Source organism: Lathyrus oleraceus, chromosome 5, assembly GCF_024323335.1.
Source record: "Lathyrus oleraceus cultivar Zhongwan6 chromosome 5, CAAS_Psat_ZW6_1.0, whole genome shotgun sequence".
In the NCBI taxonomy this organism is placed as follows: Eukaryota; Viridiplantae; Streptophyta; class Magnoliopsida; order Fabales; family Fabaceae; genus Lathyrus; species Lathyrus oleraceus.
In genome coordinates, this window is record NC_066583.1 from 336,550,395 (window position 1) to 336,566,312 (window position 15,918).

Consider the following 15,918-nt stretch of genomic DNA (forward strand, 5'->3'; position numbering starts at 1 on the left):
TATACAATTATTTAAAAATAGTATATTTTTTCGTATTTAAATATTAATTTTGATTTTGATCAACCCTATGCAAATATTTATAATAATAGTCATTAAACAGTGTGTTTAAATTTTGTAAATATCCCTGATAACATATATTTTATAGGATGGATATATTTATTCCTAGAGTAAATAAAGAGTTATTTTGAATCATGACCTTTGAGTTTAACATCAAAGCTAAGATTTGCTTTTTTATTTCTCTCATAAAATGGTACGTTAATTTTCTCTTTCTTCTCTTATTGTTTTTTATTTTAACATCATGACTTTTATTATAATTATTGTTTTAGTGTAAAAAGAAAAGAAGCACGACGATGAAGGTAATCGAAGACAACAAATTTCATCTAAAAATGAATTTGTAAGGATGCATTCATTTGATCTGGGCATATCTTTGTTAGATATGGGTAGATGTACATCCTAAACCAAATAAAAGGAACTAATATTAAAAACTCAACAAATCCATCACAATACTCAGAAAATCATCTATCATCACTCAAAATCAACAAACTTAATTTCTATTCTAAAAACCCTAACCACAAATTATCCCCTTTTTATTACCTCCATTTGTGATGAACCCTAATAGTAATTTTTCACAACTCCTTGTCTCTGATGTCCTTTATCATCTTAAACGATCGAGTTATCATTGTAGATAAAGTAAACAAAATAAATACAGTTTCGATGAAAGAAGAAGAAGAAACACGGGGAGAGAAAATAAGAAGAAAGAGAAATGAGAGAGGAGATTGCAAATTAGAAAAGAAGAAAAAAGAGAAATAAAAAGAAAAGAGACATGGAGACATTAGAAATCGCAAAGAAAAATGGATAAATTGCAAAACATATTTTTATATAAAAGATGACACCGATATAAGATGACTAAACAAAATAAAAACAAATATTTGTGTACTTGGATCTCCGTATTACAAAATAACAATCTTATTTTATTTGATTGTTAAAAATAAAGCGACAAAGATTTACCCTACTCATGGTTTTACCAATCTCCATCCTCATTTTCACTAAAGAAAAAAACCATAAAAATTCATTTTTTGTTAGGAAATTTCTATATTTAGCAACTACGCAACTTTATCGGATAAAAACAATTGCTATTTTTCAACCATTAAGCTTCTAACTTCCTCCTTCACTCATTATCAAAATTATTGCAATTCACTCTCTTTTCATTACCTTTCTCACAAACACATTCTCTATATTCCATTGTTTTGAGGACATCATTTTTGTTAATCCTTTGGATGATTAACTTTCATCAATCAATAGAAAAATGGATGAAGCATCAAATAAAAGACTAGATCAATTGACTTCGTATGGAATGATTAATAATAAAAAATTAGCTTGTCAATACATTGCAAATACCGCAAACAAGGGTGTATGGTATGGAGATAATCCCCTCCATGCAACCACATCTATTCTAGTATTCCAAATTATTCTTATGTTCTTTGTTAGCAGACTCACTCATTTCTTGTTAAGCCCTTTTCATCAAACTCTTCTCATTGCACAAATTCTGGTAACTTATTCCTTTTAAACATAATTAACATCTACTTTCTCTTATCCTATTAATACATTGATTATTCAATTAATTTAAATAGTAATTTTTCGTATGATTTATCAATCCTTTATCATCATCATTGTAATAATGTTTTTTTTTGTCTATCTTATCAGACCGGTATCATAGTTGGTCCATTAGTCTTTGGTCGACACGATACAAGTTTTGAGATACTATTTCCAGCATCAAGCATAATGACACTTTCAACATTTGCAGAATTTGGAATTATTATTTATTTCTTTAAGATGGGAGTGCAAATAAATTACAAGCAACTGATGAGGATTGAAAAACGTGCAGTAATAATTGGAGTATTTGGCCATATATCTGCTATAGCATTTGGCCTATTCGTTTTAAGTATTGTTGAAAGGATATCACCTTTAGGATCTGAAAAATATGAAATTGTAGGTTTAATATTTTTTGGGGCATTAACCTCATGTCCAGTTATAAGTAACTTCTTGAGTGAAATGAACATTCTAAGTTCAGAAATTGGAAGAATGGCACTATCAACATCAATGGTTAGTGATGCATGTATGTGGATAATTTATTTTATCATACTAACTGGAGCTAAAGCAGTTGGAGACAAATCATTTCAAGTTCTTATAGAAAGGGCTTTATCATTTTTATTTTTTGGAATCTTATATTATTTGTTAAGGCCATTGGTTATATGGATCGCTAACCGCGAAACGGAAAGAAAATCCATGACACAAGGCCAATTTTTGTGTATAATTTGTATAATTTTGTTCATTGGATTCTTCGGAATAATTGTGGGACTACCTACTTTCATGACTGCCTTTTGGTTTGGTGTGATTTTGCCTGATGGTCCTCCTTTAGGTTCTATTCTGGTTGAAAAGCTTGATATCGTTGGTTCTACCTTGATTGTACCAGCTTATTGTACTATTAGTGGTTTAAGGACAAGTGTTCCTAAAATAGTAGGATCAAAAACACCTTACATGGAGGTTGTTATCATTGCAGTATATGCAGGAAAGTTTCTTGGAACCATATTACCATCACTTCATTATCATATTGAATTTTGGGATTCTCTTGCTTTGGGTCTAATCATGTGTTGCAAAGGTTTAATGGATCTATCTATGTTCAACATATTATTAAATGCTAAGGTACTACTTTTCTTTTTCTCTCTAAATATAGCACTCTTTTTCATATTTATTTATCGGGTTAATAGCATTGTATCCCCTATTATATAGACGAATTCTAGGTTAGTTTTATAAAAAAAATATTTTTTCTGAATCTAAAATAATAGATGACAAAGTTAGATTAAAAAAAAAATATTCACCTATATGATAGAAGGTAAATAATATTAACCCTTATTTATTTATTTTTGTAATATTTTTTTCTTAAAATATTATAATAAAAACACAAACTAATTATCAGAATTCTCTATATATGACAGAATCTAGGTGAAGTTTTGTACACTCTAATGGTATATACAATGGTGCTGATGACAGGATTCGCGAGTCTAATTGTTTATTACATATATGACCCTTCAAGGAGATACAGAGCCTATATGAGAAAATCAGTAAAAGACTCAGAAAGAGATTTTGATTTCAAAGTACTGGTATGCATTCACAATGAAGAAAATGTTTCTCCAATGATTGACCTTCTTCAAGCCACAAACCCAACAAACACATCACCTATTTCAGTCTTTGTTCTACATCTCATGGAATTATCAGGAAGAGCAGCTTCAATTAGTACAAAAAATGAGTATGCTCATAAATCAAATTATTATAAAGATACTTCAACTCAAACTATAAGCAATGTGTTTAATAAATTTCTCTTACACAACAAAGAATGTATCACGTTGAAACTTTTTACAGCAATTGCACCACATGCTAGCATGCATGATGATATATGCTACATGGCAATGGATACAAAATCAAACATCGTGATTGTGCCATTTCACAGACAATGGTCAATGAATGGAACTGTTGAAGTTTCCAATGCTTCAATTAGGTTGGTGAACCAAAGACTACTAAACAAAGCTCCATGTTCGATCGGCGTCTTAATCGACCGAAGCCAAATGAGTGGAAAATTAGAAGTTGAACACAAAAAGTGTTTCTGTAAAATTGCTATGATTTTCTTAGGAGGCCCAGATGATCAAGAAGCATTGGCTTACGGTATGCGAGTCGCGGAACATCCGAACATAAGACTCACCGTGATTTGGGTGAGATGCAAAGCGCAGCAAAAGAATTGTAGCGTAAAGAGTCCTTACATTGATATGATGGAACATATAAAGTATAGAAGTAACCTTAAAGACAAAGTTTATTTCAACGAGGAAGTTGTGGAAGATGGTGAAGGAACGACACAAGCTATTCGTATGATGGAAAATATTTTTAATTTAGTTATAGTGGGCAGACATCATATACCAGATTCTCCATGTACTTTGGGAATGACAGAATGGTGTGAACTTCCTGAGCTTGGGCCTATTGGGAACCTCTTAGCAACATCAGATTTTACATTTTCTGTTTTAGTTGTGCAACAACAACCCTTGGATAAACATTTTAGATAAATATATTTATATATATCTCTATATATGCCAATACATAATACAAAACTAGGTCTTTGTTGTTTCTTAACTCTGAAATCTTTGTTCATAAAATACTTTTTTATTCATAATCTTTGTGTCAAAGATTACTTGCATTCACCATAAGATCTATTGCGATTGATTAATCTGCAGCAGCGTATATGAGTGCTGTAAATTTAAAAATATTCAAAAATTGTTCACAAAACACAATCATTTTAAAGGGATAAAGTTTCATACATTAAAAATATATAGAATTTCGCTATTGTAAATATATTGTGATAGAAGAATTTCTCTATTTTAAAGACCGTGTATAATTTTATACTCATTGATTTATAAAATTTAAACTTGTATATTTAAGATCTAATGAAGTGATTCAAAATTATATATTTAACTAAATTGAGACAATGAGGAAATATAATGTATCTTTTGAAATTTTTACTATATTTTATATATTGAGTTGAACGAAATTTATTTTAAAATACATGCATTTGTTTTTTACTAATATAGGTATTTCATAAATAAAAAATTGTTTAATAAAAAAAAAATTGCATCATCTAGAGAAGAATTACAATCTAATAAGAAGTGAATGTTACGAATTTGAAAAGGAAACAATACAACGTGTTACTTTCTTTTTAATTTTTTATTGTTCACCATTTTCTTTTTGAGTTATAATTGTTTCGCTAGATGATGCAAGTTCTTCTTTGCTAAACAAATGGTTATAATTTTGTGAAATAGATAAATTAATAAAAAAATACTTATATTTCAAGATAAATTTTATTTTGTTAAGTCAAAAATATCTAAAACACAATAATGTGACAGAAGATACAAAATTTAGAAAGCCACAATTAACAGGAGGAATACACAAATCTAAAATATTACCTTATCATTCAAATGAACCATAATATAAATAATTTCACTATGTCATCCATTGATGTCATTACCTTATAAGGACTTTAGTCTTCTTCTTGTTTAAGATGTGTTATATCAAAATCAAATATAAGGAGTTGAGTCATCTCAACAACAACAATAACACACAACAAGAATAATAATAAACCTTAAATATGGTGTTATATCAGGAACAACAACATCAGAATCAATAGATTCTTTTCATCTTAAATATAACTAACGAACAACAACAACACTAAACATTACCCTACACAACAAGAATAAAACAATTTAAATTGTTAAGTTAAATATGTGATTTCATTGCCTCGATAGAGTTGGAGAATAGATGATGGCTCTCAAACTCAATAATGGAATAAATGTTGTTTTCGAATTTTGTTTATGCTTTAAATTATATTTTCGAGTTTGGTTTAGTAGAGAAGTAGGATTTGGTTAATGGAAGCTGAAGTTTAGAGGTAGAGGAAAGCAAGTATGTCTAAGGTTTCGTTAATGAAACTGCAAGAAATAAAGAGCGTAAAGCGTTATATATACCTTTGAAACTGGTTGACTTCTTCCCACGGTTGGTAATCCCGACCAGGGGAAATATAATGTATTTTTAATTTAAAAATTAACAAAAAAAGAAAAAAGAAAAAAGAAAAAAAAAAGGAGGCATCTCTATTTTATAAATAAAATATAATTGTTGTAACTCATAATCTTATTTTGGAAAATAAACAAGTTTGTTAGAAAATATATATTTTATTGTAGTATCTGTTGGAAATCCCCAAAAATCTATGGAGAATTTCAATCAATCTTGATGACCAAGATTGTAACTACCCACACAATAACAACGAAAAGAGAAGAACAATGGAGAAAGAAAGAAAATAAAGAATGATGAAGGAGAAGAGTAATAAAATTCTACAGAGTTTCTCTCTGCCCATAACAAACTGTGGAAAACTTCTTATTCCCTTTGCAACTGCAAAATACTGTGAATTACAAGTGTTGTGAATACTCTATTCATCTCTGTTACAAAATAAGGGTTACTCCCTCTATTTATAGATTTAGGTTAACTTGGACCTCAAGCCAAAGCCCAAAACTATAAAAATCTAAAATAACTAACATTACTTAACACACTAGGTGGTTGGACACTTCCTTGATTTGTCGAGCAACCTGCTTCGACACAAGGAATTACAATTCAACACACCACCTAATTAATTGTGTCTAAGCTATCTATATTCATCATAGCTTTTAGCCTTCTGAACACTTCGTCCTGCACTCCCTTTGTCATGATGTCTGCAATCTGATTCTCAGTTCTGCAGTGTTCCGCATTCATCTTCCCATCTGCTACCTGCTCTCGAAGATAATGGAACTCATCTCGATGTGCTTGCTTCGACCATGTGCTATCGGATTCTTTGCCAGATTGATAGCTGACATGTTGTCGATCTTCATGGCAATTGCTCCATGATTCTTTGTTGTTATCTCTTTGACCAGATTCACCATCCATGTTGCTTGACATGCACAAAGAGAAGCAACTATGTATTCTGCTTCGCATGACGATAATGCCATTACTGGCTCTTTTCCCAAACTCCAAGCAACTGGTGCACCACCTAACATAAACACATAACCAGCTGTGGATTTTCGATCCTAAGCATCACTACACCAACTTGAGTCGGTGTATCCCACTAATTTGCATTCTTTTTCTTCATCAGCTACAGGAAACAAAATGCCATAGTCGAGAGTTTCTTTCAGATACCTTAGTATCCTCTTCACTGCTGCTAAATGTGATACCTTTGGCTTTTGCATGAACCTACTCACCATACCTACACTGTATACTAAGTCAGGCCTTGTGAGGCAAAGGTATCGAAGTGACCCAATAAGTCTTCTGTATTGGGTTGGGTCGACATCATTTTCATCTAAATCTTTCGACAGTTGTAATCTGGGCTCAGCTGGAGTCGAAGTTGGGTTGCAATCTTGCATCTTAAATGTCTTGAGAATTTCGCTTGCATACCTTCTTTGGTACATCATCAAACCTCTACCACTCTTGTAGAATTTGATGCCAAGGAAATATGAATGTCATAAAGATCTGACATTTCGAATTCCTTATTGAGATCACCTTTGAAGTCTTCGATCTCCCTCTTGCAGCTACATGTTATCAACAGGTCATCGACATAGAGACATAATATAAGAAATTTACTATTGCTTCTTCTTACATATACTCCATGTTCAGATTTGCACTTCACAAATTCCTTCTCCCTTAGAAAGCCATCTATCTTCTTGTTCCAAGCTCTTGGAGCTTGTTTAAGTCCGTATATGGCTTTATGCATCCTGTACACCTTTCTTTCTTCACCTTGTTTCACAAACCCAGCTTGTTGTGCAACATAAACTTCTTCTTCTAAGGGGCCATTAAGGAATGCACATTTCACGTCCATCTGACACATATGTCAATTGTTCATGTTTGCTAGACCAACAACCAACCTGATTATTTCGATCCTAGCAACAAGTGCAAGATGTTGTTAGAGGTGTTTGTTGTCATGGTAATCTACATAAGAATTAATGAAAATATAAGTATCAATAACATATTTAATTAGGCCTTTAATTAAATATGCTCCCACTATTTTACTCAAAACAAATGACCCTCACCATTTGATTCGGAAAATCCCGTTGGAAGATTTTCTAGTGGGTCGAAATCCATATTTCACTTCGTTTTAAGTCTGCGTAGGCGGATTACACAAAACTAGGTTATTTAGGTAGGAACTTCTTCCAATTGTATCTAATACAACTCTCGAATATTTTAGTTGGGTGAATAACTCCTTATTCCAATCCATCACATGGATCATTTCCAACTCTTGCTTCTAAACATATATAATCTTATTATAATTTGTTTAGTTAAGTTTGACCCATTGTTTTAACAATTGGATATTACAATTATCCCATCGCACCTTACTAATATAGAACATGCACCTCGCATAGGCGAAACCTACATTATCCGATACTAGTCTTGATGAGTGTTAAAACTTGGAAAGCATAAACTTAATATTTAATTTGAGGGAATTTGCAATTATTCTGATCTCACCGGCTTATTTATCATATAAATCGTCTCTCACATACATCAATATACATTCACATGCATCAACATACATATATAATGAAACAGTTATGGCCCCTAGCGCAATTGTTCTCCCAAGCCAATGAGAGAACCTAAGCTAACCTAATAACGATCTAAGCTTCTCCAAGCAAGATCTTCAAGGTTGTCCTCCTTTGGCACTGACTTCTTTGCTTTCTTCATAACATTACATTACATAAAGAAACTCGTTTTACATACGAGGGAGTGAGATGAGAAAAGAAGTTACATATGATGACAAATCTCGTTGGCATGGATCAATCAAATACCTTGGCTCAGACATAAATTGTAGCGTTGTAACCGACCTAAACCATGTCATATAATGTTAAGTTGGTCTAGCACCCTGTATGACTGGTTCGTTTAAGATGTGTTGTCGTCGATTCCTCCAATGACGACGCATCTCTTTTGCGAAGTCTCTTAAGTTGGAATAATCCCATTGGGCATCGACTCTTTGTTGATGCCAATCTCCCAAACACGTTGGAGGTTCTGGAATTTGTTGTTGCATGCCGAACTGCAGTTTTACATGGTCACTCTGGTGCATCTCCATAGTAGTGAACCGAATAATTGGTGTTTTTGTTGTCCAAGCTGCATCATCATCATGGTTAACCTGGTGATCAAGACCCAGATATGGCCTCCAGATAAATTGTACAATAATATGACATGATTAGATGATATGTAATTGGATAATTTTTTTAAAAATCAAATGTAGAGTTGTGTAGTAGTATTATATTGTCTGGTCCAATGTGGTCTAATAGATTGCGATAGACTATTACAGCGTGTTTCAGACACATGTTGTAGTTTATCCCTTTAACTGACCACCTAGATAGAAAACATTGAAAATATTATTTACAGTTAGTTATAATATAAAGTCTAATAAATTAGATGGTAAAATTTAAACTTACTTTATTGCAAAGGGGAATATGAATGACTTCTCGTTTACCGGGGCGAGTGACGACATTCTTGACCAACCCCATGCTTGTAGCAAATGCGCATATGAATAAAACTTACAAGTATTTTTTTTGGCATTTTTACACAACACACTATATAGATGGGTCAAAAAAGTTGAACCCCGACTATATGTGTTTACCTTGTTTATGTTTCGTAACAACGGTAAATACATAATATTTACCGTATTACTAGTACTTTCAGGAAATAAAAAATTACCAAATAGAATCATAATATAACACCGAGCTTTAATTATTTTTTCATACTCGGTAGATTCTTCGGTTAATGTTATACTCGCATAATATTGTTTAAGATATTTTAAGTTGATACTTTGACCCCTAGCTTAACCAGAAGTCTCTCACGTAGTTGTGTCACCACACAAAGGGGCAGCCAACAATTCCTTGCATATAGAGTTATCCTGGTTAACTCTACCATTTACGACCTTACCATCGATACGTGGACCTAACAACATGTAGACATCCACAAGTGTGATGGTACACTCACCGAAAGGAAGGTAAAATATGAGGGTCTCGGGTCTCCATCTCTCTAACAAAGCAAGAATAAATTTGTAGTCAACCGAGTATGAGACTATGTTGAGTAGATTACTAAAACCATATCCTCGAATATATGGTTCTATCAAAGGATCGTGTGGTACATATTCATGTAAACGACATCAAAATCGCTTTGGGTCCTAATAAAACATAAGTAAGAAATACCGAGGGGACATTATCATGTACACGACATCGAAATCGCTTTGACCGTACTAAAGGTTGGTACAATGTTGTTGAGTCCATGGATCACAATGAAGGCATACCGAGGGGATAATCTAGAGTGGAACTAGATAGAGGTTGATGCGATTGCGGAAAGTTATGTTCAAAGGTTCGACGGGATCTATCCTACTTACTATCCAACGTTTACAAAGTCATAAGTCTGTCCAATATTTACAAAATTAGCTTTTCAGTGGTAGCAAAAGAGGATTATTGGTCGGGATATCAAGTGGACATTCTTTGGCACAATGAAGTAATGCGAAGAAAGAAAAAGGGTTGTCCAAACAGCACCCGTATTCGAACCGAAATGGATACGGCGAACAAAATGGTTCGATTATGTAGTTCATGTCGCCAGCCTGGTCATAATCGTACTAACTGTCCCAGTGTTGGAGCAAGTACAACAAGATAATTTTAATTGTACCTCTTTTGCTTTATATTAAAAAATAACATTTATTTCATATGATAACTTTGTGAGGAAAGACCATCACAAACAAATACAACACATTCAACACACAAGCAACAACACAACAGACTACAACAAATAAAATACCATTACTATAACTATGCGATTACAACCATCAAAACAATTTTGAACATATTCTACATCATCCTGTGAACGTCTCACTCAGTCTTAATATCCACCCATACACGAACTTCTCCATTTTGGTTGAACGTGGACTCAAGTCACTGCATTCTTTTAATTCTTTCACTCTCTGCAATTTCTCTATCTAACCAACGGTTCAACGTCCGATTAAGATGTTCAAACGATTCTATATTCCAAAGTCGAATCTTTATCGGAGGTTGCACTGCTGAAAAGATTAAATCGACATTTCTCTTGTGAATAAGGTGGTAAGAAGTTGTGTGAAAAAATATGAAAGATGCGTATGATATTTATAGAAGAACCAAAGCATGCATGCGTCAATGCACTAGGCTCCACACACACATAACACATGCATGCGCCAATGCATGTGACACACACATGCACACATGCATGTGGTGCCTACATGCATTAACTTTGCATGCATGCGCCCAGTGCCTTGGCGCCTCCTATGTAGGTTAGTTGGATGCGTCAGTTCAACTGACGCATCAATGAAAAAAGTGGTTATTTTGATTTATTTTTTAAAATTTTGATTATTTGAATATTTTATTTGAAAAAACTAGTTATTTAAAAAAAAAGTCTTATAATTACTCTATTGGAGGATGCTTGGAAAATCACAACTCCGTATCCTAAATTTTCATCTCCTTTTAGTTTAGGGAATAGTAAAAAAACTCTAAAAATATAGTACAACTGAATAATTTTGATATTTTTAATTCTTTTAAAATAAAATTAATTTTATCTTTAAGATTAATTCTACTATAACTAACATTTTTAGTTTTGCAAAAAATGTTCCTTTTATATTAAAATTTATTGTTTGATGAAAAAATAAATGATGTATTGACTCTGTAAATTTATTTTACACCGTCAATAAATCATGATCACGCATCCCATCAAATCAATTTAAAATTTTTAAACTAATTAATATGATAAAATAATATATTTGTATTAAATGATATTATAAAATATTTATACTGTCAGAACATTATTAATAGACCTTTATTTAATTCATTTATACATAAATTTATATATGCATAAATTAATTTACCTTCAACTTGTTTACTGATAAAATTACGAATTTCTCTAAAATTAATATTTTTTATCTTAGAATTAATAATTTCGAATGGTGGGACACAAAGAAATGCTCATTTCAAATGGTGGGACACAAAGAAGTGCTCAGCACTCATTTATTTTAATCCTTTATTTATTTATCACCAAACTGAAAAAGAAAAGCAAGATCCAAACTTATTAATTTTTCACATTCTTGCATTTTTTTCCTCTTTCTTTTAAAGGAAGCAAATAAATATCATATGATTTTAATAAAATTTAACTCACCCATATTCGAGAAGCAAGGTAAAATAATTTTATCCACAAAATAAATCCTCACATACACTTATAAAACAATAGAAATTAAAAAAAAAAAACTTTGCTATAACTCAATAACTGAATCATTAATTTAATTAATGATTCTTCTTCTCTTCTTCGACCAATGTCATGATCGACATGTCTAAACGTGATCATGATATTGATCGAAAATTCAAAAGATTATTTTAATCTTCTGAAATACTTGTTAAATGAGGCTGCCATATTCCAACACGACCTTTCTTACGATCTCGTCGCGATGATTTCTTCTCCATATATTGTAATTGTGATGTTGATGAGTAAAAATGACTAGTATCACCACTTTCATCTTTATCTTCATCGTTGTTACACTTACTGTTTCTTTTCTTTGAAGATCTCGACGTTCTCTTGTTGAGGTTAGAGTCATTGACAACGGATCCGCTTCGTTTCTTCTCCGGTAAAGACGTTGTCGGGATCAAGAAGTAAATGCTGCCTCTCTTGAGCTCGGTCTCCGGCGAAACAATCAAAATCCGGCGAACAACGCCTTGAGAGCTTGGTTTGCTTAGAACATGGTTAGGGTTAGCTTTGAGAACTTCTCCTGCTGTGATTGAATGTGTAATCTCATCTACACAGCCATTCAAATGCACTATTCGGATTAAATCTAGTGCTCCACAAGGAAGAACACAAGCCAAACAACACCTTAAGCTATTTCCCATACTAATAGCTTTTTCTATGTGGAAAATTTATGAAGCTTTTTTTATAATCTAGTTTGAACCGAGGAAAAAGGTGTGAGATGAGTTTGGTATATATAGCAACAACCGTACTCATTGCTCATAATGCAAATGGAGGATTGGACTTAAAAATAATTGTGATGTGATGCTGTTGTTAATAATTATTAATAATTATGAAACTGTACGTGGATGTGAATTGACAAAATTGTCCTTTGAGATTAGGGTGTCTTTTTTCAATTTATGTGGTTTGGATTTTCACATGGTGGGGTTCATTGTTTTTTGTAATTATAGCTTCTTGGAGGTTGCTTTAAGGAAGTGATTAGTACTTTTATTATAGATTCTAATTAAACAATAAACTAGACTAACACTTTCAAGCATTAAAGGGTATAGTATATTAGTATTTTTAATTAATTTATTGGGTTTATAGTTTTAATATGGGTTATGGTTGGTAACACAGCTATGTAACATTTGTTCTATATATATTTTTTAAAGTGAGTTTGACCAAGTACGATTAATTATTAGTACTATTAAAGTGAGTTAGATGCAATATACAATATCAAAATAAATAAGAAAATATTCCTAATTTACTATATGTATTTGTGTGTTGGATTGTACTATGGAAAAATTAGTTTTAAAACTAATTGTTTGTTAAAAGTAATTATAACTTTATCGTGAAATAGTTTATGCCTAGAAAAGAACCAAAGTAACTTCATCCGGTAAGGTAGATCCACACCCTAAAAAAATAGGTAGGCAAAAAATTGATTATACTATTCAATTAGAGAAAGAACAAGCACACTCGATCTACCAAATATTATTTTCAAGTAAATGAGATACATTTATCTTTAAATATCTCTTAATTGTTGATCCACACCACTGAATGTCAAATCACGATAAAAACATCCTTAATCCTAATAAAAATCCAAAAGAATAAAAAAATTATCAAACAGAGATAGAATATCACTAGATAGGACAACTATCTTCCCTAGCCAGCGAAAAAAAGATCTTATACCATGGGATTACAAACATATTACAAATGACAAACAAGTGAGGGGTTGCCTTTAAAGATCAAGAACATAACCTGCATGAAAGAACATCAAGATTTAGAATAACCTACATAATACAGAGATTCACTCTAGTCGAAGTATTAGCTTGGTGAAGTTGTCAAGAAAAGATCACCACTTTTAAAGGATCACAACTACACCAAATGGAAACCTAGAGGAAAAGATAGAAAGACAATAATGAGACTAAAAAAGATCAGAGTAGGTAGAGGCGATAATGTAGATATTATTCTCCTCCCAACGACCATCACCAACAATTGCTTTCCAGCGAGAGGGTGACACTTTGAATGGTCAGGATAATATCATCCACCAAATCTTGCTTGTAGTCAAAGAGATGTCCTCCAAAGAAAATTCTAAAGCATGATCTCATTTTCCCAAGTACCAATATCACATACCTTACTCCTTTTTTACTAAGAAATTGGGAAAAGCCTATCAAAAGTAACTTGAGGGTGGGCCCTGCCCCAAGGTCATCCCAAAAAGATGTGAGCATACTCGGTCCCACCTTGCTCTTTGACCATCCATAAACCAATCAGAGTAATCAGGAGATTTAGAATCTAAAATGGAAACTCATATCCACCAACGAGAAACAGACTAAAGCATAATCACCTAATCTCCTTTAAAGGAGATGACAAAGTGAATCTCATAACTAGCATCAAAATATCTTTCAAAAGATCGGTGGAGTAAGAAAATCAAACACCAACTTCATTTGCTTAGGGGAGCTAGATTTATTAAGCGAAGGTCACAGACTTCAAGTCCGTCGTTCTTCTTGGGTTTACACACATATCTCTAACTAATTTAGGGGATGTTTTCATCATCATTCACCCCACCTCATAGGAACCACCTTTGAAGCTTAATAATACTCTTCCACACCTTAACATACAATTTCATTAGTAGTCACCGTCCAACTCACATGTATTTTAATCCATATTTAAAGACATATAGAGTTAAAATATATGACTTAATTTCGACCCTCTGATAACAATAGGACGACGATTGTGATTTATGTTAAACATCATTTATGTTAAACAATAGGACTCACATGTATTTTAATCCATATTTAAAGACATATAGAGTTAAAATATATGACTTAATTTCGACCCTCTGATAATAATAGGACGATGATTGTGATTTATGTTAAACAATAGCACGACGACCCTTTTTAACATATCTTATTTTTGTCTTTAGCTTCACTTCGAATTAATATTGTTTGTAGAAATAGAGGTTCTAAGAGACATAAGGATGATTGATAGACCTTTTAATCTCTTAGTTTTGTTTGAGTATTATTACTCAGATACATTTTAAAGTATCATATTATTTAAGAAACATATTTGATAAAGCACAAAACTAAGAAGAATTTATGCGTGTTGTTTATTACGTGGTGAAAAAAAATAATTTTGAATGAACTAATTTTATAAAATTGATTATCATTAAATGCAAGTTAAAAGAAAAATAATTTATTTTTGGATAACTTTTTACAAGAATTGATTTTTTCTTTCAATTATTCTACAAAATTGAGTTAAAAAGTAAATTTCATTATTAATTCTGAAAATATTACATGAATAATAAAAAAGATACAAATCAATATTTAGATGTAATTAATTCTGAAAATCATAATGAAGTTACTGAACAACAATCAAATACATCAAATCAATTATACAATTTCAAAATTATTTATATTTCCTCCTTTTTTTACCCTATACGTATTACATTAACTTTATGTTGTGACAACAAATACATAAATAAAATAAAAAATAAAAAACAGAAGAAACAAATCACCATTTCCCATAAACTGTGATCAGAGATTAATCTAGATTCAGAAACTGCCAAGAGAAGTAATGTGCATGACACCTGATCTGAAACACATTCACCGATGAATAAAAACAAAGAAAGAAACGTAAAATAAATTTAAAAATGAATGAAATACAGCTTCAAATAAAAACAAATAAAACTCGTAAATTAAGAAATCCGCGTTTAAAGGTAACCGTGTTTACTGGCAGAATCTTCAGACTTCAAATTATTCACCAAAGTAGGTAGGAAACTAAGTACACATCTCCAAATGTGTACGGTAGTGTGTGTCTAAAAATTAAATATTAATAGTTTGGTATTTGTTGCCCTATGTTCATCACAAAATTAAAATACAACTGTAAAATTAGTTATATTTTTTTAACTAAATGTTTGATTTGTTTTGCATATGATATGATATAAATGTCGTTTAAATTTTTGAAGAGATTAAAAATTTAATAAAAATGTGTACATGATACTTTTATATTATTGTGTTTATCATGTTACCGAGGTTTTACATTAAAAAAAATATAAAGATTAATAATTTTACCAAATTATCTTGATCAATTATT

General features: G+C 31.7%; 2 protein-coding genes across 2 annotated transcripts; one reads left to right on the top strand and one right to left on the bottom strand.

Moving 5' to 3' along the window:
• The first annotated feature begins 1,250 nt into the window (after nucleotides 1–1,250).
• On the top strand, nucleotides 1,251–4,112 carry LOC127080529 (cation/H(+) antiporter 14). Its single transcript, XM_051020849.1, has 3 exons — nucleotides 1,251–1,549; nucleotides 1,705–2,703; nucleotides 2,997–4,112. Exons 1-3 carry the CDS (start codon nucleotides 1,307–1,309, stop codon nucleotides 4,110–4,112), a joined length of 2,358 nt encoding a protein of 785 aa, XP_050876806.1. The 5' UTR covers nucleotides 1,251–1,306.
• Nucleotides 4,113–11,774: 7,662 nt separating this feature from the next.
• LOC127084465 (uncharacterized) lies at nucleotides 11,775–12,605 on the bottom strand. The gene has a single exon (XM_051024919.1). It carries the CDS (start codon nucleotides 12,489–12,491, stop codon nucleotides 11,985–11,987), a length of 507 nt encoding a protein of 168 aa, XP_050880876.1. The 5' UTR covers nucleotides 12,492–12,605; the 3' UTR covers nucleotides 11,775–11,984.
• Nucleotides 12,606–15,918: the final 3,313 nt, after the last annotated feature.

Bases quoted from the DNA above. Each gene is read 5' to 3' on its own strand.
- LOC127080529 (XM_051020849.1), top strand. From the start codon at position 1,307: ATGGATGAAGCATCAAATAAAAGACTAGATCAATTGACTTCGTATGGA. The intron at 1,550-1,704 runs GTAACTTATTCC...CTATCTTATCAG, and splicing joins TTCTCATTGCACAAATTCTG to ACCGGTATCATAGTTGGTCC. The intron at 2,704-2,996 runs GTACTACTTTTC...TATATATGACAG, and splicing joins ACATATTATTAAATGCTAAG to AATCTAGGTGAAGTTTTGTA.
- LOC127084465 (XM_051024919.1), bottom strand. From the start codon at position 12,491: ATGGGAAATAGCTTAAGGTGTTGTTTGGCTTGTGTTCTTCCTTGTGGA.